The sequence below is a fragment of the Alligator sinensis genome, unplaced genomic scaffold (genome assembly GCF_000455745.1).
Source record: "Alligator sinensis unplaced genomic scaffold, ASM45574v1 scaffold462_1, whole genome shotgun sequence".
NCBI lineage: Eukaryota > Metazoa > Chordata > Crocodylia > Alligatoridae > Alligator > Alligator sinensis.
The window spans coordinates 677,612-703,327 of record NW_005842741.1 but is presented as its reverse complement, the minus strand read 5'-3'; the positions used below and the strand labels follow the sequence as shown (position 1 = coordinate 703,327).

Genomic DNA, 25,716 nt, shown 5'->3' with positions numbered 1-25,716 from the left:
CACCGGAGGAATTCTCTGCCCTGAAGGCAGAACTGTCGACATTTTCCCATGCACATACGGGGCTGCCAGCCTTTACCCCCCGCCCCTCCTGATTATGTGGCCTAGGGACCCTGGCCAGCCCAAACCCCAATGAAAGGGGCCACGATGGGGGTAATAGCGGGCCGGGAACCAACATCTAAAGTTAATATTGGCCCCTTAATTTGGATACCTGTACAGATTCAATTAGGTAAAAGTGAAAAATCAATTGATATGCTATTAGACACAGGTGCCCAGATTTGCATTTTAGATTCCACAGATTGGAAGGGGGAGAAAGGAACCCCTTATCAAGTAATTGGAGTTGGAGGCACCAGACAACAAGGACATCTGATCTAAGCAACCTTCACGTTACCTAATGGCTCTAAGGTGATGGTGGCAGCAGTAATACTTAAAGGGGGACCAAGCTTATTGGGACTTAATGTACTAAGAGGACAGCGGTTTGCCTTTGAGCAAGAAAATTGGCAGTTTGGGTGCACAGTACCTCACCAAGAACCAGAAGAAACAGCTATAACAGCTGTAACTTGATGTAGCATGATCCCACTAACCCTGCCTCCCATGAAAGGAGTACATAGATCCCAGTATTGAATTCCCCCCGAGGCCACCCAACCTATCCAGTGTATTATAAGCCAGCAGTTAGAAGATGAGACTATTATCCGAACCCACTCTCTGTATAACAATCCAGTGTGGCCAGTGTGCAAGGCAAATGGAAGGTGGTGACTGACTATTGACTTTTGAGCTTTGAATGCTAATACTGACCCCTTGACGGCTGCCATCCCGTCACTACCAGCCTTAACAGAAAGCATCCGGCGTTATGGGCCTGCGTGGATGGGATCCATTGATATCAAGGACATGTTTTTTGCTATTCCCATCCATGAGAGTCACTGGCCAGTATTTGCTTTCACATGGATAGGACAGCAGTATACCTACACTGTGTTGCCCCAGGGGTGGATACATAGTGCCACCCTGGCTCACGGGGCTTTAGCTACAATAGTTCATGAGGTCCAAGAAAAGCACCCCGATGTATGCATGTGGCAGTATATACCTGACGTCATGGTAGGCAGTCAAAACAGAGAGGCTGCCACCAAGGCCTTTGAATCATTAAAAGAGAAAGTGCATACCTGCGGATTCATGCTGTCTGAATGGAAAATCCAAGAAGTAGGGCCCCAGTGTGAATTTCTAGGAATAGAATGGCAGAATGGGGGACCCACAATACCAACTGAAGGGCTGCCAAGTATAGTAGAGACCCCGACTCCCACTAATGTGAAAGAACTGCAAGCCCAATTGGGAGCACTCCATTTTTGGCGTATGCATGTTCCTGAGTTTAGTGTATTAGCTCGTCCCTTGTATAACCTATGTAAGAAGAGAACAAAATGGGAATGGGGTCCTGAGCATAAATGTGCCTTACAAGCCCTTAAAGAAGCAGTAACTGCTCATACCTCCCTAGCAGCAGGACATCCTGAAGGAGAGCTTTGGCTCCATATAGGTGTCTCGGAAGGAGAACCACACTGGAGCCTGTGGCAGAAGGAATCCTCGGAAACAGAAGGAAAACCCCCTGGATTCTGGAGCCGAGGCTAGAAAGGGGCAGAAGCAAGGTATACTCTCTTAAAACAGATGTGTGCAGCAAAAGCTGCCCTGGAAGCCACAGAAGCACTGAAAGGAGAATTACCCAGTTATCATTACTCCGATACCTATTCTTGGAATGGCTCTGTCAGACGTGGCAGAAGGAATCCTCGGAAACAGAAGGAAAACCCCCTGGATTCTGGAGCCGAGGCTAGAAAGGGGCAGAAGCAAGGTATACTCTCTTAAAACAGATGTGTGCAGCAAAAGCTGCCCTGGAAGCCACAGAAGCACTGAAAGGAGAATTACCCAGTTATCATTACTCCGATACCTATTCTTGGAATGGCTCTGTCAGACGGCCAGCTACCACCTGGGGGGAGAGCCCAAGACACCATGGTCCAAAGGTGGATTCATTACATTTTAAGCCAGGTCCAACGAGTAACCCCAAAGGGAGACCCTGCATTAGTTGAAAGAGTCACAGAAAGTACAATTAATGTTTATCCTGATCAAACAAGCTACAGTGAACCTTCACCCATCAAAGAAGCACCTCCTTTCTCGCCTGAAATGGAGACCTCAGCCGATGTTGAAGTCTGGTTTACAGATGGGTCTGCTCGAGGTCGTGCCTGGAGAGCAGACGCCTTGAGGGTTCAAGATGGCAAGCAAGTAGTATTACAAGACTTCAAAAAAAGCACGCAGTATACCAAGCTCAAAGCAGTGCTTGGTGTGGCTGTGTGGGAATTAGTAGAAGGTCCACATCCTGTAAAGCCCATTTATATTTATAGCGATTCCTGGATAGTGGTAGAAGGACGTACTAAATGGCTACCCCTATGGAACAAAGAAAACTTTAAAAGACGAGGACAAGACATTTGGAGCCACGAGGAATGGGAGACCTTATGGAAGTTGGCCAAAGATAAGCTTCCTCTACACATCCAACATGTGAGTGCAGCACATGGGAATAAGGCAGGAGAAGGCCCGGAGGCAAAATGGAATAGGCGAGTTGATCAGCTAACAAGAGAAGAGGGCGCTGAAACCTTGTATGTTGAAGAAAATAGAGCAGCTAGTCCATCATTACCCAATTCCTCCTCCCACTGTACACCCGGGGAACGAGCCACAGAATGGCTACATTGACAACACGGGCACCCCAGGCATGATGGAACCGCCCACTTGGCTGCATCTTGGGGCATTCATGTAACTAAAAAAGAAGCACTAGGAATAGTTGATGCATGCATCACCTGCCGCAAGGTCAAAACCTTGCCCGGCTGTCCCGTTGTCATTACATGAGGGAAAGGTAGTGTGGCAGGTATGGCAATATGATTTCATAGGCCCCCTCCCTCAGACTTCCCGGAAGCAACAGTACGTGTTTGTAGCTGTAGAAGTTGCCACAGAAATAATGTTTGCCCACACCTCAGCGAGAGCTACAGCCCAGGACACTTGTGCAGCACTGGAAACTCTGCTAGCTGTATATCCACCACCTATAGAACTACAGAGCGATAATGGCCCTCACTTCCGCAATCATCTTGTGTATGACTGGACCGCGAAACATAGCATGTTACGGACATATCACATCCCATATCATCCGCAGTCTAACGGATTGGTAGAGCGAGCCAATGGCATCCTCAAATACAATTTGCGGTTGGCCGTTGGCCCAGCTCTTAAGGACTGGGACTTGCACCTGGATCGAGCTATCAATTGGGCCAATAACCAATCCTGCCCGGGAGGTAGCCTTATGCAACAGGCCTTTGGATTGGGGGGTCCCCGCGAGCTGGCACTAGAGACCTAGGGGTGGTGACCCAGGAAAGCTCCAGGCAGGAGATCGGGTGGTAGCGAAGCATCCTCAAGGAGATAAATGGGAGGGGACATTATTAGCAAAAGGTATGCATAATACATGGTGTGTATTTAAATCAGATTCATCTAACGGGAGCCAAGCTCCTTGTTGTCTTGTTCCTACAGATTGGATCTGTCCACAAATGCAGCCATAACCATTCCTAATTGAGCCTGCCACTGAAGATGAGTCCTGCTCTGTCACTGGTCTGAATTGACTGGCACCCTGAAGTGGTGGACTTATAACTGTACTCTTTTTATTAATGCCTTATTGTGTTTCCTGGGTAGGGCGTGTCTACTATCCTTCTTATTACCCAGATATTAATGAACTTGCTCCTGAAGACCTCAAGAAGCGGCCTGACCCTGAAGAACATCCCCCGGAAACATGCTCAGATGACCTTCACGTGGTCCAGCCGCAGTATCCATACTGGAAGAAACCCGCCACCCCGGATCAAGTGAAGTCCTGGTCTCTGAGTAGAAGAAACAAGATAGAGGACTGGGAAGGTGGTAACCGTCAGTGCACCTGTGGCAGCAGATAATATCTTGGGTACATTCCCTACCTGAAGGCTGGAATGGCTAACTGTGGAAAGGAAAGTAATTGTTTAGCTCTGCTTGTTTGGGAATTTGTTGTTACATACTTCCTGAGGGAAACCCCGTTGAGCTTAACGCCCCTGAGTCTGTGCCCCCAATTGTGCATTCTGCATCTGTTCAGCCTCTCAAGCCACTGCGTTTATGGGAGAATCTGCCCCCTCTCATTCCTATGGCTGACAACACTCTCCAGCGATAGTGTGAAGCCCACCAGGTGGGAGAGCGCATTACAGGTTGGAACAAAGTTATTACATGGCTTGTGAATCATACCTACACAGAAGTGTGGTGGAATGGTACCCACTTTAATACAACTAGGAGGAGGCTATATCAGCAAGTCTCCATCACTTAGCCACATCCTTTTATATCAGTGGGGTTCCTAAAGCAAATCAGTGCTATGATTCTGCCAGGGCAGCACCGTTTCATCAACCCGGTACAGCATCGTCCCCATGAGCGACAGTGGGAACTCTTTTGCTCTCTGGGAGGTGAAGTGTGGTTACAGGCTCCCAAGGAGGAAAGGATAAATGTGATCTGTGAGAGAATGGGGTGTTCACAACTGTCTGGCCGTTGCCCCACGGGAGGCCCCAACACCGCCCATGTATAACTCCACACCCTGGTAGAGGTCATAGGTTAAAATCCCAACCCTCCTAAACGCTTCGTTGTTCACTGCCCGGGTATTGTTCAGACCAGAACAATGGTATGTCCGAGCTACTTTTCCAAACTGTTTGGCAGGAGCCCGCGTAGCTGAAGGGTTACTTAAGTGGGAACGGCCAATCATTTTCTGTTCCATGAATACAGTTAAGTTCCGCAGATGAAGAGATGCTCCAGGTTATCTTTGGGATGGACTTAACTCAGTTATGAATGTATGGAACTTAGATAAATCCCAGAAAAGCACCCAAGGAGTAGCCAATCTCCGACAGGCAGTAGGGCTCCTCACTAGGGGAGGCAAGCTCAAAGGAAAAACTTTAGAGCGCACTGATGAATTGCTAACTGATATAGGATTAGAGACAGCCCATCTTGCCCAGGCCATGATGGACAGTGCTTTTAAAGCAGACAAAAATCAAACTTGGAGTACTGCTTGTGCGCAAGTTCAGTTATCATTAAATATGCATTTTTCCCAGGTAATAAACAACATTAAAAATAGGGAATGGCCCCCTGGCTTACAGCATCATGGAATGCCTGCAACATTTAAAGAAAGATATCTCTATCAAAGTACCTGGATTACCACTTGGGAAGGCTGTGATAAAGGAAAGTGTTCATTCCTGGTGCTGGGGGTAAGAGATGGAAACTGGACCACTGCTTATTTGCTAAGCACGGGGCTAGGAGGAAGATGCCTTTGGGACTGGAATCTGCATCACCCCATATGGGAAATAGTTACCCCCAATGGCCCTCGGTATGTGGCACAATCCCCCTTAGTTCAAATCAGTAACACCTTGATTGGACTCGGGACCCTATGGAGAGGCTGGCCTCTCAGCCCACCTAACATGAACTGCATATACAAGTTACCTAATGTGTCATATGTAACAATAGGGCAAGGTGTTTGCTGGGAAGGACCAGGTCATTTGTTGTATGAAAATGGTACCACCTGGACTTTGTGCAATTCATGTTGCTTAGGAGCTCAGAGTGGAGCTGTTGCTCTGCTGCAATTAAGTAACCCTACTATTGCCCTAAAATGACCAGAAATTTCCTCTGAGACTATACCTCTCAGCTTTACGATACCCACTTCATGGGTATCAGATGTAGACATACCATGGCTGGAAAACTGGAATAAAGTAAAAAATAAGCTGCAAAGCCTTGAGGCAAAAACTCAGCAAGGCGCTCAGTTGGCCGAGAGGGTGGGCGAATCATCAGTTTGGCTGTCAACGTGCCCGAGCCATGTAAATGGTATGATGTGATCTACACTATTTGCGTGTCACGAGGTGTCACCTCAACTATATGGCTAACCATCTTAAGCGTCATAGTTGTTGACCTGAATCAGTGGGCCCATGGATCTCGAGGAGCCCAAGGACTGAATACCAGGGTCCTTCCTGGTACCTCTCGGACCAGCGCTGATGGGGGACGCCTGACTTCGCTGAGCTTTGTGGAAAGAGAAACTTGTTGTACATCAGGCATCAGAGGGAACTGCCAATATGTTGCTGATATGAATTATTATTGTCTGTCATTATTTGTCTTAGTATACTATGCATAGGCATGTTTTTGTTAAATTAATAAACTTTTCTACCCCCAGACCACACTCTCAATCAATCCTGAACCCTTTGCTGGCGGCTGGGACAACAAGATCCAGAGATACTATGGTATAACATGCTGTAGAGTGTCTTCATGTACAATACCTTGTGCAAGGTAACTAAGGAGAGCACTATGTTCCATCCTTCTTTGCTAGCAAGATGCAACTGGGGAAAAAATTGGGATACTCAAAATATTAGGGAGGTTTCACATAACCTGAGACAAAAAGAATGGAATGAGAGAGACATTTTTTAGAAAATTTCTGATTTAACCTCCCTTTAGACATAATACGGGCTCTGAAGCAGCACAAGAATGTATAAAAGCTCTCCCTCCAACTCCTCATCTGCAAAATCGCCAGGACTCTTTTAGAGAGTTCTTGCTTCGTAATGTAGAGTTTGCTGAACCAAAATATAAATATAGCAAAATATATTTCAAAAATATTTTTGGGTGGACAACTCCTGTGATTTCTCTCCTGTGACTTCTCAACTGTAAACATAACAAAATACTATTAGAAACTGATCCCAACTGTACATAGAGTTAAAACCCAAACCAAAAGCATCCACCCATGCTGAAACGTCAACATTAACTTCCCATTTCACATAGGCTGGCTTTTTACTGAAAAATAAACATTGTAAATTTGATCTGTTTATTCCAAATTCACATAAATTAAATACATTTCCCATGAATATTGCAAATATACATGAAATGAACATTGACATTTTTAAGTTTGGCTCTACTTATGCAATGAGAAGTGCCAAATGTGGTTAGAACATTTGTCCTGTATTTATTTGATACAAAAATGCAGAGATTAATAATTTATATTTATACATATGTACACACCCCGTTTCATAATGAGCTTTAAACAGTAAAAAATGGTTTCAAGTTTTCCATGTCAAACATACTTGTTTAAATCTGGTCACAAGCGCCAGATGAAATTTAATACAATCATTTTACGACTGCAAAATTAAGGCGCTACCAAAATACCAGTTGCACTAGTGTAAAAGGTATTGAGAATAGAATTATGCACCTTTCTGAAGAGAGAACAGCTTTATATTTACCAGTTTAAATGTGGACTGAAGTATGCAAAAAGGAGCAGTAAAAAACTGAACAGATTATCAAACACATTAAAAGTATAAAGTAAACTTGATGAATACAAAATCAACATGTTAAAATACAGTAGATAAAAAGCCCTCAATGGCAAACAAGTTATGTGGTTCTTGAAAGACAAAAAGTTCAAGTTTTTTTGTAGCTTAAAGAGTCTTACAGGTTGACCTGCAAAAGGGGAAAATGGGTTTGTGCATTTTTGCTTCTTTATGATGCATAAAGTGGCCCAACATTCTGCAAACAAGAGACTTCCCTTCCTCTGGCCTACAGTGCTGGGAAACAAATGAGAGAAATCTAATGGATTAAGAGAACAGAGAACTCCCTTTCTTTTCTTGCCATTTAGCTCAGAGCTTCTACGCTGTGCCACCGTGAAAGGACTACATAAAATGTAAGACAGCTGCAATACGGATGTTTGCCACTGGTCAAAAGACAAGATAACCAGTTCTTTCACATAGGTACTATTTTCCTCCTGACTCTACAGAAGGAGACTTTGCAGCAATGGAACAGGTACATTAACCTTGGAGACTCTGCACATACCAAGAATGGTGCTTTCTTTTTAGATTGACTGTGATGCAGCATTTAAGGTATTGGAAAAAACACCAAGTTTGGGTTGATCAGTATGGTATTTTAACCCAGATGTTATTTCACAAGCTGTAGTATTTATTCAAAATGCTGGCATCAAGATGTATAAAAAGTTTTAAAACTTTGACTAAAAATTCCTCTATTGCTCAGTTTTGATTCTGGTGATCTCATGTCACTAATTAGAGGCATTTGGAGACAGCCATGTCATTCCCAACATAAAAAGTATTTTTTGTTGTTGTTAATTTTGTATCTTTACACATCATAGAACAGCAATAAAGGACAAACACCCTTTTGTATTGTACAGTTGCTCTAGGAAGTACCTCAATAGTAGATATTTAAAACAGCTCTTGCAAATAACAAAGAAATTCACATTGCCTTAAGTAATTAAGGCCAACGAGACACTAAATAGCACCTTTGTTTTTTAAAAAAAGATTTACTCTTGTGTGTAAAGTTAAATGCATATTTAACTATGCAGGACTAGGATTGTATAATACTACCAATGTCCCTTTGCAGCCAAAAACATTAAATGCTTAAGTATACAAGACCTAAAGGGGGAAAGGTGAGAGGAATGCTAATGAAACAAGTAAGATGAAGCATAGTTAGCAATGGCAAGAGTGGGAAATAACAGAAAAGGGTTAAAATGGTCCATTTTTTTGACTGAAAACTAGCTTGCCAAACTTTGAATGTTAGCTATCAAAAGTATTGGTAGACTAAAATAAAAAATGGGTTAATTGGAAACAGCTACATAAAGTCGGAGTTACTGATTTGCGGCATTTCCCCCTCCATTCAAAAAAGCTTTCTACAGCTATTTCTTTATAGCCCTGATGTTTTCCCACGCTCTCAGGACTCTGGAGGGAACTCATACAGTTTTTACTATTAGTACTCCAGTAATGGTAGCAGAACTTGCAGAAAGGCTATTGTAGAGGCTACTACATCATTGGTTGCACTTCACAATTCAATAATATTGTTACAAATCATTTAGCTAGAAAAGGCGTGTGTTCAAGGTAGAGGCAATTACAGTACATTCAGGGTATGTTACAGAAACCATTTGTGGTACTGTTTGCTAAAAGGAAAAAAAAACAACTAGTTTTGTTTCCCAGACCACACAGGTTGTAATTATAATACCCGAGAAAGCAGTAAGTGTCATTTAGTTACTGCATTTGTTTTATACAGTTTTCTTGTATGACTCCTGTGCAAAATGTTTTTATACATCTTCATTGACATAAAACAAGCAAACTAAAAGAAAAAAGTTAGGCACTTTAAACATGTAGGTAAACAACAGTTTTCATCTTGCCAGACTTTTGCACATGAACATGTCTTAAAATGAGTATATGTTCACAGCACACTGAGATTGAGGCCAACTTTTCTCTATTGGTAAAAACAATTCTACTTGTAGGAAGATACACCAATTGACTCAGTAACACTGTTCGTTATTTAAAATAAAGTTTGACAAACCAGCAATGTTAATAACTACCAAGGTAAGATAGTAACAAAAATGTAATAAAACAAACAAAATAAAGACAAACAAAGATAACACCTGAATTAAGTTTGCATTGAGACTTGCTTTTTAGAGTTCGGTTTGTGCCTCCTTTCATGTTGTTGCCATGGACCAAGATTCTAACCACATACAGCAATTGGTAGATAAACCATAATACTAACTTTTGGTTTAAAGACTTCTTACAAGTTTTGTTCCAATGTAACACACACTAGGTTGGCACATCTTTTGCAGATGTAGAAGAAAATGGAATCTTCCCCAGTGTTTATCCTAGCCAGGTTTAAGTTGCAGAACACACATCAGCTAAGCACTACAGTATGCTTTCCCAATATTTGGAGTGAAATTGCTATGTCACAGCAGCCTTTACTAGCATCACATCTTAGGAAGTTTGCATTTAGTGATAAGACCAACCAGGATTACTTCGATTTTTTTCTTTTTCTTTTTTTTTTTTTTTTACAAAAATCAAAGCACACTTCTTCAGACATTTTGATATACTCATTCTATTGCAACATGCGAATCACAACACAAGGGATTACTTAAGGCTATCAAATACAATACTATTCAGTACCTATTCTTTCAGACAAATATTCTCTATAGCCTTGACTATCAAAGTTACTGTTTCATATACCAATATTTCTTGAACAAGTATTATATGAGTGCACAGTCAGTCTACTGTCAGCCATGTTCTTCGTGCATTCTTCCACAGGAAAATTTTGTTTCCCTTCTGTTGAATACCTCTAAAGAAAATTCTACTCAGTCTGTCCTTAGCTTATATCCATTGTCCAGAGTTCTTTTTCCTGGTACGCACAAATCCAAACTGCACGTGGAACACTGGCAAGCAGGCCATAGCATGTGGTGCTCTGGTACTTTGAACTTCATCTCTCACAGTCTAAAAACATTAGCTGTTACACCACTTCAAAGCAGTCAGCCACGCTACCAGCTACACTGCAATTGTATTACAACTTCATAGAGGCTCAGATTTCATCAGAACAGGCACAATGTGCTTCTTAACTGGATAGAGTGCAAAGTTTGGGAAATACCCTGATTAGTGAACCTGTTATTAATGGATGTCAGATGCAGGTTTGTTCATTTCTGCACAATGCTTTTTTTAAAGTGTCTTCCAACATATTGTTGGTGCCTGTTCATACATAAGGCCATGTCATCTGGGTCTTTTGTGAGTTACAAATATTAATACACGTCTGATGGCAATAAGACGTTCCTTAAGTGTAGTCATGGCAAGTATAGCTAGCTGAGCCTTGTTTTCTAGTGGCAGCACTGCCAAGAGCCACCAATGCCAGGCTGGACCACTGGGATTACTCTGAAAACAAAAACAAGAACGTGTTTCCTTATTAGAAGATAGTAATAGTATAGTACAGCTACCTACTCTTTTCTAGTAGTAGGCTCATCGCAAGGCATTCAAGCTACAGTTACTATATTTATTCGCATACTACAATCCACTTTTCACCCAAAAAATAATCTTCCAGAATTGGGGGTGCGTCTCTTAAGTGGGGAAGCTGATTTTCTGCTCAGAATATAAGCATGGAGATGCTATAAAATGGCTGCTGCTTTTTCTTTTCTTCCCTCCAGCAGCTGGTTGGAGAAAGGGCTGGAGTACAGAAGGGGCAAATCCAGGGGATGTGCAGTAGTACCCCACTTCGATCCAAAGTTTAAAACCAAGTGCCTGACCACAACACTGACTATTTCTATTCAGGCAGCACTGAGGGAGTCAACTGTCTTAATGGATCATTATAATCTGCCAATCGCTCTTCACTGTACCAGCATTAACACCATCATTCCTTTTTAGTGGTTTTGATATTCCACTAATCAAGCTATCCTTTCATTGGCAATTTTGCTGTCTTTTAGGTCTGTTCTCTCTCCTCTCACTTCCCAAACGGGCAGGCTTTTTTGGCTCTTTTCAAATTACAGCTGTAGCTAGTTTTGGCTTTTAGCTGAGCAGCAAAGAACTGCTGACAATTTCATGGTGGAATGGTTAAAACTGTAGGCTTTTATCTGAGCAGGAAAGGGAAGGTAAGCGAGTTAAAGATTAGGCTCTGGTTCCTGCTATGTACAGCCATAATTCTGGCAGCATCTTTTTGTTCATTCTGCCTTTCCAAAAAACACGGTACATGTGGTATGCAAGAATGTATGGCAATACCCTGCTCTGTGGGAGCTGTTTCTTGATCTCTATATAGATTGTAAGCGTGCTTCCCCCTTGTCTAACCAAGTCAGAACAATCTCTTCAGAGACCAAGCTATTTGGAGTAGAGATAGCAATGTTTTTCTGAGCTTTATGTTAGTGAGACACATTCAGGTAATCTGAAGAAGGTTAACAAGTCTGAAAGTAAAACAGAACTTCCTTCAGAGGGTGGTCTATTGGAGACCCTTAGATCTAGTGTAGTAGTGCAAAAGTAGGAAATATACCTGTGGCTCTGGTTCTTTCCCTGGCATTGACCCAAAATGACTGAGAATTTGCGCCTTCATGTCATCCTTAAGAGAAGTAAACCAGGCAACAGCTTGATCATAAACTGAATTATGGAGACAGACAAGTTCTTCATATTCTGGTCCTTCCACCTAACCAACACAAAGGAGAAAGCAAACAGTTAGGTTTACCTGACAATACTGGGCTTTTACATATGAAAGCGCTGCAGCACTGGGTACTTTGAAAAGTGCCTGGCGCTGTGACGCATGCAGTTGTATAAGTGGCAAAATACGTGTCAGCATGAAGAAAATGGTGGCGGTGTGCTTCCAAATTAAAACACCTCAGAGGTGCTTTTGCGCACCGCTGCCATTTTCTGCGCGCTGACGTGCATTTCACCCCTTATACAACTGTACGCAGCACAGCACAATGCGCATCAGCTCGCATGTGGAGCAGACTCGATTAATCAAGTCTGCTCCGAAGCAGTGGATCTCCAGCGCATCACAGGACAGGAAGGTATGTGCATAAATGCCCATAAATACCTGCCAGGTAGCAGAGTTAAGCTCAATGCTACTTAACAAGAGTTACTACTGCACGAATGCCTGCAGGTAGCATACTAGTGCTTAAATCTAATGCATCCTGAACTCATGTTTTTGTCCCTCCTATAAATTTATGTTGCTGCACAGCTACAACCCTCAGAGAAAGTACTGAATCACTAATGCCTGTTCCTCTATGTTGACACAGAAGGAAGAATCTGCTCATACAGGGATGTCACATCAACCAACTTATTCTATCCCTATATGGGCTCAGATCCTAATGCAGAGCAGAACATTGGAGCATCATGATATTATGCAACAGCACGGCCGGCTCTACAAACACCACAACTGAATAACATTTGCTTGGGCTTTCCCACTTGTAGAGGCATGCCCCGAGTCAGATTCTGCAAATGGGGAAAATACCAGGTCCTGCTTGCAGAGGTGATCTCAGAAAACCTGACTAGGGGCAAGTCTCCAAAAAAGGAAACCCTGAGGTTCCCACTTTGAGGTGCACCTGTGGACTCTGCAAGCAGGGGAACCTAGGAATCCCTCATTTACAGAGCTGCCCCACTGAGTTTATCCCACAGGACAGGTCCCACCAGAGTACTATGGGCCTGATCTTGCAGAACAGCAGGCAATATCTGTTCATGCAATGCAGCAGATAAACTGTGCCAGAAAAGCTTGGCACAGCTGATCAGTTTCATTTGGTGACATCTGTCTGTAGTCTACGAATCGGGAACAGTAGCAACACTGGCATTTGGCATGGGGGTGTGTGAAAAAGTATTACAACCACATAAATATTGGCTCTAAATGTACAGATATGGAAGAGGAAAAGGGTAACCCAAATCCAAGAGGAAATACTTATTCAATCTACAGGGTTAGCGTTTTACCCTATTTAGTCTGTATACTAGATATACAACATGGTTTCTGCCAACATACAAAAAATAATGCTCCGATATCTGACTGCTGCCCTTTCTCTCAGTGGGGATTCAACTCCACTGAGTAGTAACTCTGGATAGATTGCACACTAACCCTGAAAATACTTTTATCCCCATCTTTCTTTTCTGTGTTTGCTGGCAGCTGCATCATACAATTAAAAGGTCTCCTACAAATTAATAGGATTACAATAAACTGTGAAAATCTGCTTGAGAACTATGTCACCTGCATAGACTTTTTGAGCCATCAACTGGCCTGAGCTCCAGTGAACTCCCTAGGAAGAAGTAATCAAGATTTTACTAGCACTCATTCAAGATGACCCAAATATTCATGTTTTGGCTGTAAATATCATTATACATACCTCAGTGAATGAGTTCATCCTATATTTAGAGAATTTAATTGGCATCTTTTACGTTTTCTGTGCTTAAAGAAGTCTCCTTGGCCACTAAACATGCACAACCATACATATGAAAAGTTATTACTACTTTTAACCAGTTTTCCCATAGACCAGTAAAGGCTATTAACTTCTGTAAGGGTAAAAAATACATAGTATACCCAAAGAAAGACTGGTTTCATGATTATAAAATAGATGCATGTATTCATACAAGGGTCCAGTGTTATTTTTAAATTACTACTTTGACCTGATCAACACATTGTCAGGATAAGTTATTACCTTCCATGTATCAGAGGCTTAAACAGTCCTGTTAGATTTATGACAGAAATAAGACTGGCAGAGAGGTGTAAGGGACAAATGGGCAAAATAAAGAAACAAGTGTTTATTGCCACATTTGAGCAGAATAAAAAAAACAACAACTTACTACTTTGAAACATAACAAGGAAAGAACATTTAAGTGAACTCAGTGAAATGTAAGTGCGAATAATTTTGTACAACAGATCACCTTTTTATCTTCAAGATATTCAATGTTTGCAGTGTTATACCCATCTCGCTGGCCATGGCTCAAGACCCTAAACCGACGAACACCAACAGTATCAACAACTGAACGCCCATCAGGAAAAAATTTTACATCCCTGATCTCTAACATGCAGCCATAATCTGCAAACCTGAAATGACAAAAGGGCACAAGAGTAGAAGTCACACCAAAAGGGGTTTTAAACAAATTAAGACAAAAACTGGGTCTGATTCACCATTAGTAGTTTAATTTTACACCACTGTAACTCCATTGCGTTTCAAACACAATTTTGCTTTTGCTCATACATTCTTCTTGATCTAGGGGAACAACTTTTTCAAGTTAGCAGTATTTGGGGGAGGGGGCAAGAGGAAGGAGAGAACGGCAGGGCTTTAAATAAATGGAACAGGCTTTGTGCCAAATTTTAATTGCTTGTGGCAAGTTAAACAGGTTTGTGCAACTACCTTAGCTATCTTTTTTTTTTAAGTTGCTCAGGAAGAGAAAAAAAATGCCACAAATCCTTCAGTAGGTTAAGAAACATATGTAGAAATTATATAAACGTGGGTCTGAAAAAGACCTCATAAGATCATCTAGTTCTGTGGTCAGCACATGAAACCTATGGCCCATAGGTTGGATTTAGCCCACAGGGTTCCAATCCAGTCCCCAAGTCTGGTGCAGAGCCTGCTGCTCTACCATGTTTCTTCTTACCCCTCCTGCAGAGGAGATGGGGATCGGGAGCAGAGGTTCACTCTGGAAGATGGAGATTTGCAGCCCACAGCAGGGGTGGGGCAGGGCAGGTTGAAAGGGGTGGCCTACACCAGAAAAAGGTTGCTAACCCCTGATCTAGTCCCTCCACTTTGGTCTGAGGCAGGATAAGACACCAGGCTTCCCTAGGTAGCCTGTCCAGCATTTAGCTCTCCCTACAGGTAGAAAGTTTTTTCTTAACATGCAGCTCAAATCTCATCAACTACAAATTGTGCAGATTACTTTTTGTTCTGTACAAGCTGACATGAAGAACAACTGAACACAGTCCTTTTTATAAACAACGGTGCACATATTAAAAGACTTATACCTCCTCAGTCTTCCAAGAAAAAGAAAACCCGATTTCTACAGTCTTCCTTCATTGGTCACATTTTTCCAAATTTCTTAATCTTGCCACTTTTCTGCGGACCAACTCATCTAGACTGTTTGTAGTATGGACATAAAACCCCAACTGAGGCCTCATCTGGACTGAGCAGAGACGAATAGTTACTTTCTGGTGTCTTGCATCTAACACTCTTGTTAATACAATCCACAACAATGTGCTCTTTTTTCAACAGTATCATTTTTTTTAACTCTGTTTATAGTCCACTATGACCCAAGTCTTTCTCCCTACCCCTCTTGATGATTCTTTTCTAAAGTATTAATACCTATCTAGGTTATTCTCCATTTGGTATCTGTATACTTGATTTCTGCTTCTCGAGTGTAGTACCTTGAGCATGTTTTTACTGAGCTTCATCTGGCTGATTCTGGACAATCCCAATAATTTATCAAAATAATTTCAAATTCTAATCTTGTCCCCTCCCAACTTGCTATCATCTTCAAGTTTTATAAATTTACTCAGTAGTGTATCATTAGTCATTAATGAAATCACAGACAACAAAGCAGCTCAGGACAGAACCTTGCTTAACTGTCCTTCCAGTTTACTAGCACTTCACTGAAAACTTACATTCAGCTACTACCAACCAACTCTGCACCCACCTTATGGTATTATCTAGACCTTATTTATCTAATTTGTTTGAGAAGATCATGCGTGACACCATCAAAAGCTTTAAAATGCAGATGCATCACATGACCTGCTTTCTGCTTTTTTCCTTAATCTACTAGGCAGTTACCCTATGAAACTACTCCAAGTTCTTTGACATAAATGTTTCTTAACAAGATCACTACTACAGGCTGACCACTGACTGGCTAAACAGCAGCTCTGCAGAAAAGGACCTGGGGGTTACAGTGGACAATAAGCTGAATGAGTCATCAGTGTGCCCTGGCTGCCAAGAAGGCTAACGGCATACTGGGCTGCATTAGTAGGAGCGTTGCCAGAAGATCAAGGGAATTAATTATTCTGCTATATTCTGCACTGGTGAGGTCACATCTGGAGTACAGTGTCCAGTTTTGGGCCCCCCACTACAAAAAGGATGTAGGCAAGTTGGAGAGAGTCCAGCGGAGAGCAAAGAAAATGGTCCAGAGCTGGGGCACATGACTTCTGAGGAGAGGCCAAGGGAACTGGGTTCATTTAGTCTGCAGATGAAAAGTCTGCGAGGGGACTTGATAGCAGGTTTTAACTACCCGAAGGGGGGCTCCAAAGAGGATGCAGTTAGGCTGTTGTCAGTGGTGACAGATGACAGAACAAGGAGCAATGGTCTCAAGTTGCAGCAAGGGAAGTTTATGCTGGATATTAGGAAAAACTCTCTCACTAGGAGGGTGCTGAAGCACTGGAATGGGCTACCTAGAGAGGTGGTGGAATCTCTATCCTTGGAGGTTTTTAAGGCGACAAAGTCCTGGCTTGAATGACCTAGGTGGGGATGGTCCTGCTTTGAGCAGGGGGTTGGACTAGTTGAGCTCCTGAGGTCCCTCCTAATCCTAAATTTCTATTATTCTATGATTATTTATAAGCAGACAGAAAATATGGAAATACATTAGTTCTATTACCTTTCCAGGTAGCAAAATTAAATTAACTGATCTATTATTTTGTATCATATACGTCTTAAAAGTTAATTATTATGCTATCTTGCTCTCCTTTCTCCCCACCATCTGATGGGACCAAATGCCATTAGAACAATAACCAACACGTGCAAGTGCAAAACTGAAATATCAGAATTCAAAACCCCAGGCTCCAAGGCTTAGACTTAAGAAAACAAATGGCACGACAGAGGCAGAAGACAAGGAAAACAAGTCTTTCAGAGTGTATATCACAAAAATCCTTCAGGCAAAACAGTATGGTGCTCAGATAAAGAATGCAAGACTTGCAGAAAAGACAGTATACTTTATTTGTACACTGCATGTGCAACAATGATGATTCTCCTTCTTAGGATGAACAGCAGTTTTAAAAACTTAAAAGGACCTCGTTCAAAAATGTTCATTGATAATGTGCTAACAGTCATGACCTGTCGGTACACGGCACGTGCTATGTTGCAAGACAAAATATTGCTAAATGATATATGCACGAAATATTTCAAATCTTACACAGTTGTGTACATACTAAATGAAGATGTCTCCTTTTGTGGTGTCTCGGTATCTTACATTTATGTTAATAGACTACTATATCAACTCTTACATAGAAAACTAATTCGTGTTCTCCATTTTCAGTCTTGCTGATCTTGTAATTTCCATTACTCCATTATAAGTGGCAATTTCCTCTTGCCCCCACAATTCAGCTTTTATCTAGACATTTCTCTTAGCATGAAAAATGCTACATATCCTACCACCTCAACTAGCTTAATAATAGTTTAGGTAAAAAATGGTGAAAAGAAAAAAATTAGACATTGGTGACCCAATTCACCTATTTTATTAATGTCTTTCTTAATCCTTACTCCATATTGAAAACTACAGACTTCCTTCCACAACTGTATACACTGTCCTGATCACATCTGCTATCAGGGAGAGATTCTCTTAAAAAAGCAAGATTTGACAAGTTTCTGCTACAAATTAGATGGAAAAAAACTTGCCTGCATATCTGTTCTTCACTCTGGGTTAAAAATTGGGCAATGCTTTCCTGCCATTTTACTCTCATTTAGCTTTTCTGTTTTCTTTAAGTACTTAATCTAGGATTGCCTGTTACATCTGAAAATACACGTAGGAAGACCTTATTGTCAGGTTTTGGCTTCAAGTTATACACTTTAAAGCAGTGTTACACGTGAAGCCGCCTCATAACAATGGGCTTCCAACTTCCTCAGCCTTATCAGAAGCCAGAGAAGGAAGATATCTAAGCACTGCACTGATATAAGCATCATGTGGCAAACCAAGGCCATTGATAGCCGTTCATCTCTAGCTAGCACTATGGATTTCTGTGCATGGAGTGCACTGAACAGGAACCATTCTCCCATGGCGGGAACACCTTCTAGGAGCCCTGTGAGGTTTTGCACAACAGAAAAATGGCCCCCACTCCAGAAGGTAGGTGCTTAGGGGATGAGCGCCTTCCCAGAACCTCAGGAGGGCTCCAGTCCAGGTGGAGTACAACCCCCACCCATCAGTTGATTGGAGGGTTTCAGCCACCTAAAAACGCCCACCCCTCCCCACCCCCCAGGTCACCCAAGAGGGGTGCACAGAGTGGGAGGCAGAAACAGCACAAAGAGATGGGTCTAGATGCAGGAAATGACCCCCACCCGTGCACAGACTAGTTTCCAGTCTGGACAGGGATGAGAGGCTAGTTCCAGCTAGGGGGAAATGTCACCTGCTCCCATACCCCCCAACCCTGTTTAGACCTATGGTGACTTGAGTGTGTTCAGGGACTGGGGTACATTGGATCCATGGCAGGGTCCCCACAGGGCTCCCTGACAGTTATCAGGGAGCAGTGCTCCCCCTCCCTCCCCACTAGAGAGCAGAAGACTAGGATACTGTGTGTCCTCAACATCTAAGAGAAGCATACAGCCATTCAAGTTAGTGCAGGATGGGAAAGGGAGAACTTTCTGCCAGACTTTGTCAAACTCATCCCTACAGGCTGAGTGAGTGGCACCAGACCCATAGACTAGCCCCACATTATGGTCCTGGAGCAACAGCTGCTGGGTTGCACAGCACAGGTGCAGAGCTCTGGAGCAGCAGCTGCATGTAGTGTGGGCCCAGATAGCTGGAGTGACAGCTGCATTCAGCATGGGTCTGGAGCAGTGCACAGCTTCTCTGAGGATGGGCTGCTCACAATGGCCACTCCACCACTCCAGGACATGAGTTACAAAAGGTACCCCATGCAGCAAGTGAGGCAAACATGCTGCCTGTGGATCCCTGAGACCCATGGGTGGCACCAGATGCTGTGTTTGACACCTCTGCTCTAGCTCCTTCCATCACACGTGCTTTAGATACCTTGAGTATGAAAATCATGCGTTAACTGCATGAATTTCCTGGTCTCACCAGCAGTTCTTCTCTACATCAAAATCTCAAATCCCATGAAATATTTCTGGGATCTTTGCTCTGACTAAAAATCAATTAAGAGGGGCAATTTAAAGCATGTCAGAGGTCTCTGGGCATTAAAAAAGAAAAAAAAAGCAGCCATCAGACAAGATTCTTCTTTCATTTGTTTCCTACGAATTAAAAAAGTATTCTCCTATCTTAACTCAGTCCCAAGGTACACTGATTTACAGGTGCAATTTAAATAATGATTTAAGTCAGCAAGCAAGGAAACTCAGTTTCATAGATGGTAGGGTCGGAAGGAACCTAAGCAGATCATCAAGTCCGACCCTCTGCCATGGGCAGGAACGGATGCTGGGGTCAAATGACTCCAGCTAGGTGGTTGTCTAGCATTCTTCTGAAGACCCCTAGGGTAGGGGCGAGCACCACTTCCCTTAGAAGTTGGTTCCAGCTCCTAGCTGCCCTAACTGTGAAGTAGTGCCTCCTGATGTCTAGCCTGAACCTACTCTCAGTCAACTTATGGCCATTGTTCCTTGTTACCCCCGGTAGCGCTTGCGGGAACAGGGACTCTTCCGTTGCCTGCTGGTCCCCCTTGGCAAGCTTATAGGTGGCCACCTATAAGAGAGAGAGATCCCCTCTCAGCCTTCTTGTGGAGGCTGAACAGGTTCAGGTCCCGTAGCCTCTCCTCATAGGGCCTACCCTGCCCCCTGATCATGCAAGTGGCCCTCCTCTGGACCCTCTCAATGCTGTCCACATCCCTCCTGAAGTGCGGCGCCCAGAACTGGACGCAGTACTCCAACTGCGGCCTGACCAATGTTACATAGACGGGGAGGATCACCTCCTTGGACCTGCTCATGATGCATCAATGGATGCACAACAAGTGTGGTTGGCCTTCCTGACCATGTCCCCACACTGCCAACCCATGTTCATCTTGGAATCAGTAGTGACTCCAAGATCCTTTTCTGCCTCTGTGCTAACAAGGGAATTTCCTAGCCTGTAGGTATGCTGCTGGTTCTTCCTCCCCAGGTGCAATACCTTGTATGTGTCCATATTGAAACCCATCCTTTTCTCATCTGCCCACCTGTGTAACCTGTCTAGATCTAGTTGTAGCCTGTCCCTCTCTTCTAGCGTGCTCACTTATCCCCACATCTTAGTGTCATCTGCGAACTTGAACAAGGTGCTTTTCACCCCCTCATCCAAGTCGCTGATGAAGATATTGAACAGTGCGGGCCCGAGGACTGAGCCCTGGGGAACCCCACTGCCCACGTACCTCCAGGGTGAAAATGACCTATCCACCACCACTCCCTGGGTGCGGCCCTCCAGCCAATTTGCGACCCATCTGACTGTGTAGGCGTCGACACCACAGTCGCCTAATTTTTTAATGAGGATGGGGTGAGAGCCTTCCTAAAGTGCAGAGAGACTACGTCCACCGCGACACCTGTATCCAAGGCTTTTGTGACGTGCCCTGGCCTTAGACGGCAACCAGGTTGCTCTGCCAGGACCTGCCCCTAATGAACCCATGTTGATTGCCCCTAAGCGTAATCTCCCCTGCTGGTCCCTTGCAGATGTGCTCCTGGATAATTTTCTCAAAGAGCTTCCCAAGGACCGAGGTAAGACTAACAGGCCTATAGTTTCCTGGGTCCTCTTTCCTACCTTTTTTGAAAATGGGGACCACATTGGCCCTTTTCCAGTCCTCCGGCACCTCGCCAGAGCACCACGAGTGCTCGTAAAGCTGTGCCAGGGGTCCCCCAGTGACCTCTGCTAATTCCCTCAGCACTCTGGGGTGGAGATCATCAGAACCTGCTGATTTAAACACATGTAGTCCCACCAAAAGTTCCCTGACTAGGTCCTCACTGCCCCTGGGCCTGGCTGCGCCTCCCTGGGTCCGTCCAGAATCCCGGTGGGGGGGGGGGGGGGGGGGGGAGGAAGGAAGGAGATGTCCCTGTCCCTGCTCAGAAAAATGGAAGCAAAGAAACTGTTAAAGAGATTAGCTTTGTCGTCTGGTGCTACCACCAGATTACCAAGCATTCCCTGCAGAGGCCCCACGTTACTTGGTACCTTCTTTTTACCCCCTATGCATTTAAAAATGGACTTCTTGTTATCTTTGATCTGGGTCACTAGTCCCAGTTCCATCTCTGCTTTAGCATTCCTAACAGCCCCCCTACAATCTCGAGCAATGGAGGTATAATCCTCCTTGGTGATGGCCCCTCCCTTCCACTGGGTGTACGCCTCCTTTTTGGCTTTGAGACGTTCCTGGATGCTTTTGGTGAGCCATGCTTTTGAGCACTCTTGCCCACTTTGATCCGTGTGGGGATTGTCACCCTTTGGGCTTGGAGGATCGTTTTCTTAAGGAACGACCACTCTTCTTGGACTCCCAACTCCCCTCCCCTCCGGGACCTCAGTGCCTCCCCAACAGGTCTCCTTACCTCATTGAAATCCACCCTCCTGAAGTTCAGGGCTGCTGCCTTGCTGCAGGCCTTTGACACCCTGCGCTGGTTGGAAAATTCCAGTAGGCGACGATCGCTATCGCCCAGGTGGTCGAGCACCTGCAGTCCTCTCACCAGGTCCAACAAGGCTTTCCCCTGGTGGGGCTGTGCACCTCCTGGGTTAGATGGAGGTCCTGTAACTTGGCTAGGAACCTACGTGAGCGGTCAGACCTGGCTGACTGCTCTTCCCAGAAGATGTCCAGGTAGTTTAGGTCACCCATGATGACTCAATTTAAACTCAATTTAAATCAATTTTAATCTTGTTTTACATTAGTGCAAATCTTGTGATTTTTCTAAAGGAAGGCTGACGCACACTACCAGGTAAACATTAAGATATTTGATTTACAAACATAACTTTTTTTTTTTTTTTTACACAAACTAAAAGTTGGCACTTTTGTTAACCATGAGGATATGCTATACACACTTCCTGTGGGGAGCTCTGCAGACCAGGCTTACAGTTCGATTCAGAGAAATTAATGGGTCTCTTGATTCAGAGATTCATCTGCCAAATCTCCTCCAACTCGAATCAGCAACTGAAGCTTCACACAGCCCTAGTAAACAGTGCTTATTTACTATTTTTTAGATGATTATTTGTATGGCAAACTTTTTATATAGAATTAAAAATATAAAGTCACCCCAGAATTTAAAATCGTTTTTGCTAAACTCTGTAAAGCATTTTTAAATTTAGATATAAAAGGAAGTAGTACTATCTTTAGTTAGTTTCAACAACTGTCCTTCTAGATTTTAGACCTAGTTATAATTTTAGCTTCTCTCACTTAATTCTATTCAATCTGAGAATAAGGACAAACAAATCACAACAGGTTGGAAGACAACTGAGAAACCAATAAAAAAAGTTTTTAAAAAGCTGGAAATAGCAAGTACTTTTGTACCTGGGCATACGGAACAAACAAAATACGTTAAAGAGGACAGGGAGAACTTACTCCAAAATAGCGGACGCTGATGCTACTGATGGTTACTTTGTGTGTACCTGCTCTAACCCCCACAGCAAGCTAAAGTAAACCAAGACAACTAAATGAAAGAGGGTGAGGTTGCTCCAGTTTAAATTTTTAGTTCCAGGGTGGGGGTGGGAGACTAAAAGCAGGCACACAAAGAACTACTGTGCAGCAAGCACTCCAGACTCAAGTCCCTATCCTTTCTGCCTTGTTGTGAATGGTCTATCTGTCTGTACCCATAGACTGAAAGAGGCAAACATACAGCTTTGTTAAACTTCCAACCAGTTTCTCAACTAAAACTAAGATAAAGAAAAATACTCTAACTACTGAAGAGACTACATCTGATAAAAGTTGATTTATACACTTAACGAACTCTAGTTATAGATACTTAGCCAGAGGCTTATCCCAGTTATGTGATTTAGCTTTCTATAGCAGCCAATAGTGCTTGAATTTGATTTACTTTAAGTTTTCTGGATTATGCTTACGACTTAGATTAACAATTTCAAAAAAATTCAGCGTAGAAGTTCAGATAGACACTCAAGCACAAAAATGCCCACTAAGGAAGACTGTAGCTCCAAGCATCAAAGCAGCAACACGGCCTTTTGACAAGACACACAGTCTCAATTGATACAAGTGAGCTTAGTAGGGAACGTCTCTTCAGTGCGCTAACACATAAAAAGTGGAAACTTGGGACAAACAACTAGGAAGGAGTATAAAGGAGTACTGCTTAGACATGCAGGGATGAAATCAGGAAAGCCTGAGGGCCACTGAAACTACAGCTAGCAATAGCAAGGGACATGAAAGGTAGCAAGAATGGTTTCTACAAGTATGTCAGCAACAAGAGGAAGATCAGGGAAAGCGCGAGTCCCTTACTGAATGGGGAATGAAAACTCATGACAGATGATGAGGCTGAAGTACTCAATGTCTTTTTCACCTCAGTCTTCACAGGCAAGGTCAGCTCCCAGACTATTGCACCTGGTAGCACATTTTGGGGAGAAGGTGAGCAGCCAATGGTGGCAAAAGAATAGGTTAGGGACTATTTAGAAAAGCTGGACATGTACAGGTACATGGGCATGGACATGAAGCACCCAAGGGTGCGGAAGGATTTAGTTGTGATTGCACAGCCACTGGCCATTACCTTTACAAACTCATGGTAATTGGAAAAGGTCATAGATGACTGGAAAAGGGCAAATATAGTGCTCATCTTTAAAAAAGGGGAAGAAGGAGGATCCAGAGAACTACAGACCAGTCAGCCTCACCTCAGTTCCTGGAAAGATCATATTCTTTGAGCAAGTCCTCAAAGAATTCATTTCTAAGCACATGGAAGAGGAGGAGATAAGGAAAAAAAAAAATCAGCATGAATTCAGCAAGGGCAATGACCAACCTGCTTGCCTTCTATGAAGAGATGACTGCATCTGTGGATGCAGGAACAGCAGTAGATGTGATATATCTTGACTTTAGCAAGGAAGCATGGGTTGGATGAATGGAGTTTAAGGTGGATAGAAAACTGGATGGATTGTTGGGCTCAAAGTCTAGTAAATCAATAACTCAATGCCTAGTTGACAGCCAGTGTCAAATGGAATGCCCCAGCGCCAGGCTTTGTTCAGTATCTTCATCAGTGATCTGGAAGACGGGATAGAATGCACCCTTGCAGCAGTGACAGCCTGTCTGGAGTTGGCACAGAGCCAAGATCCCCTGCATGCGTGCCCCTGCCCAAAGTGTGCAGGCTACAGATCATGGCTTCAGAGCAAGCTGGCCCTGTCTCACATTCCCAGCAGCTCCAAAGCAGCCCCCTGCGCTGCTCTGCCATGTGTGCTGCTGAGGTCTCCATGGAGACTGGCACAAGTCACGTGGACAGACGCAGCTGGGAAATGGTGTCCCCAGCCAACTGGATCCAGCCCGCGGGCCAGACATTCCCCATCCCTGAGCTAGACTGTTCAGTGGTAGCAGATGACGGAATGAGGAACAATGGTCTCAAGTGGCAACAAGGTAAGTTTAGGTTAGATATTAGGAAAAACTCTCTCAGTATGAGGGTAAGTAAAGCACTGGATCAGGTTACCCAGAGAGATGGTGGAATCTCCATCCTTGGAGGATTTTAAGACCCAGTTAGACAAAGCCTTGGCTGGGATGATGCATTTGCAGATGGTCCTGTTTTGAGCAAGGGGTTAGACTAGATGACCTCCTGAGGTTGCTTCCAACCCTAATTTTCTATGATTCTATACAATACATCGTCTCTCTTTGTTAATCTGACTTTCAGAAATCAGTTGCCAAACAATTCTTCTCACTAGCCGCATCAATTTTTAAAGGTTTCCTTTTTGGGCTCCTTAACAAGGGAAGGGGTCTTTGGTGAATCACAAAACAAAGACAAATTGATCTAGTCTCTTGGTTACGTTACCTTCTAGGTCCATGAGTTATTATACCTATTCTGTGATACTGAAGTTAGGACAAAAGTTATGGACTCAAAGAGAAAAAACCCCCAAACGTGCTAAACAGTGTACAAAGGTACATTTTTGCCCTGAAAAGCCTATCACACAAGAGCAGATCTATAAGCCAAACTGCAGTAATCCTGTAATGTTATTCAGAAGAGCACCAGGCACCTGCAGTTAAATAGTTTCCAGTTCCTGGAGTTAGCCTGGATCTCTCTACAGTAGGGGTGTCAAATTCATTTAGCTCCATAGGCCAGATGAGTAGCATGGGGCCAGTCAATGGGCTGTATCAGGCCCACAGACCAACACCTCATACCAGATCCAGCACACATCCCAGAGCACCAGATTAGGTACCATGTGCAGCATGGCCCTAGAGTAGGCATCAAATGTGGTGCAGTCCTGAACCAGCAGGTTCCACCACCATGCTGTGTGCAGCTCCTGCTCTAGCCACTCTGGTACTGTTCCACATGAGGGGCCTGTTCCAGCGCACATCCATTCCACGTTGGATCCAGCACAAGTCCTGGAGTGGACATCGCATAGCATGTTCTATGCACCT

At 43.6% G+C, this 25,716-nt stretch overlaps 1 protein-coding gene across 6 annotated transcripts in view; it reads right to left on the bottom strand.

Annotated features, from left to right (window-relative positions):
• Window positions 1-6,854: 6,854 nt before the first annotated feature.
• The window catches only part of LONRF2 (LON peptidase N-terminal domain and ring finger 2), a 77,119-nt gene continuing 58,257 nt past the window's right edge, over window positions 6,855-25,716 (bottom strand). For all 6 annotated transcript variants that reach the window (XM_025216441.1, XM_006034465.2, XM_025216442.1 and 3 more), the window contains 3 exons: window positions 14,190-14,352; window positions 11,824-11,973; window positions 6,855-10,721 (listed from right to left, as the gene is read on the bottom strand). In XM_025216441.1, the coding sequence (XP_025072226.1) occupies window positions 10,563-10,721; window positions 11,824-11,973; window positions 14,190-14,352 (472 nt within the window). In that variant the 3' untranslated portion in view covers window positions 6,855-10,562. The remainder of the gene's footprint in view (window positions 10,722-11,823; window positions 11,974-14,189; window positions 14,353-25,716) is intronic.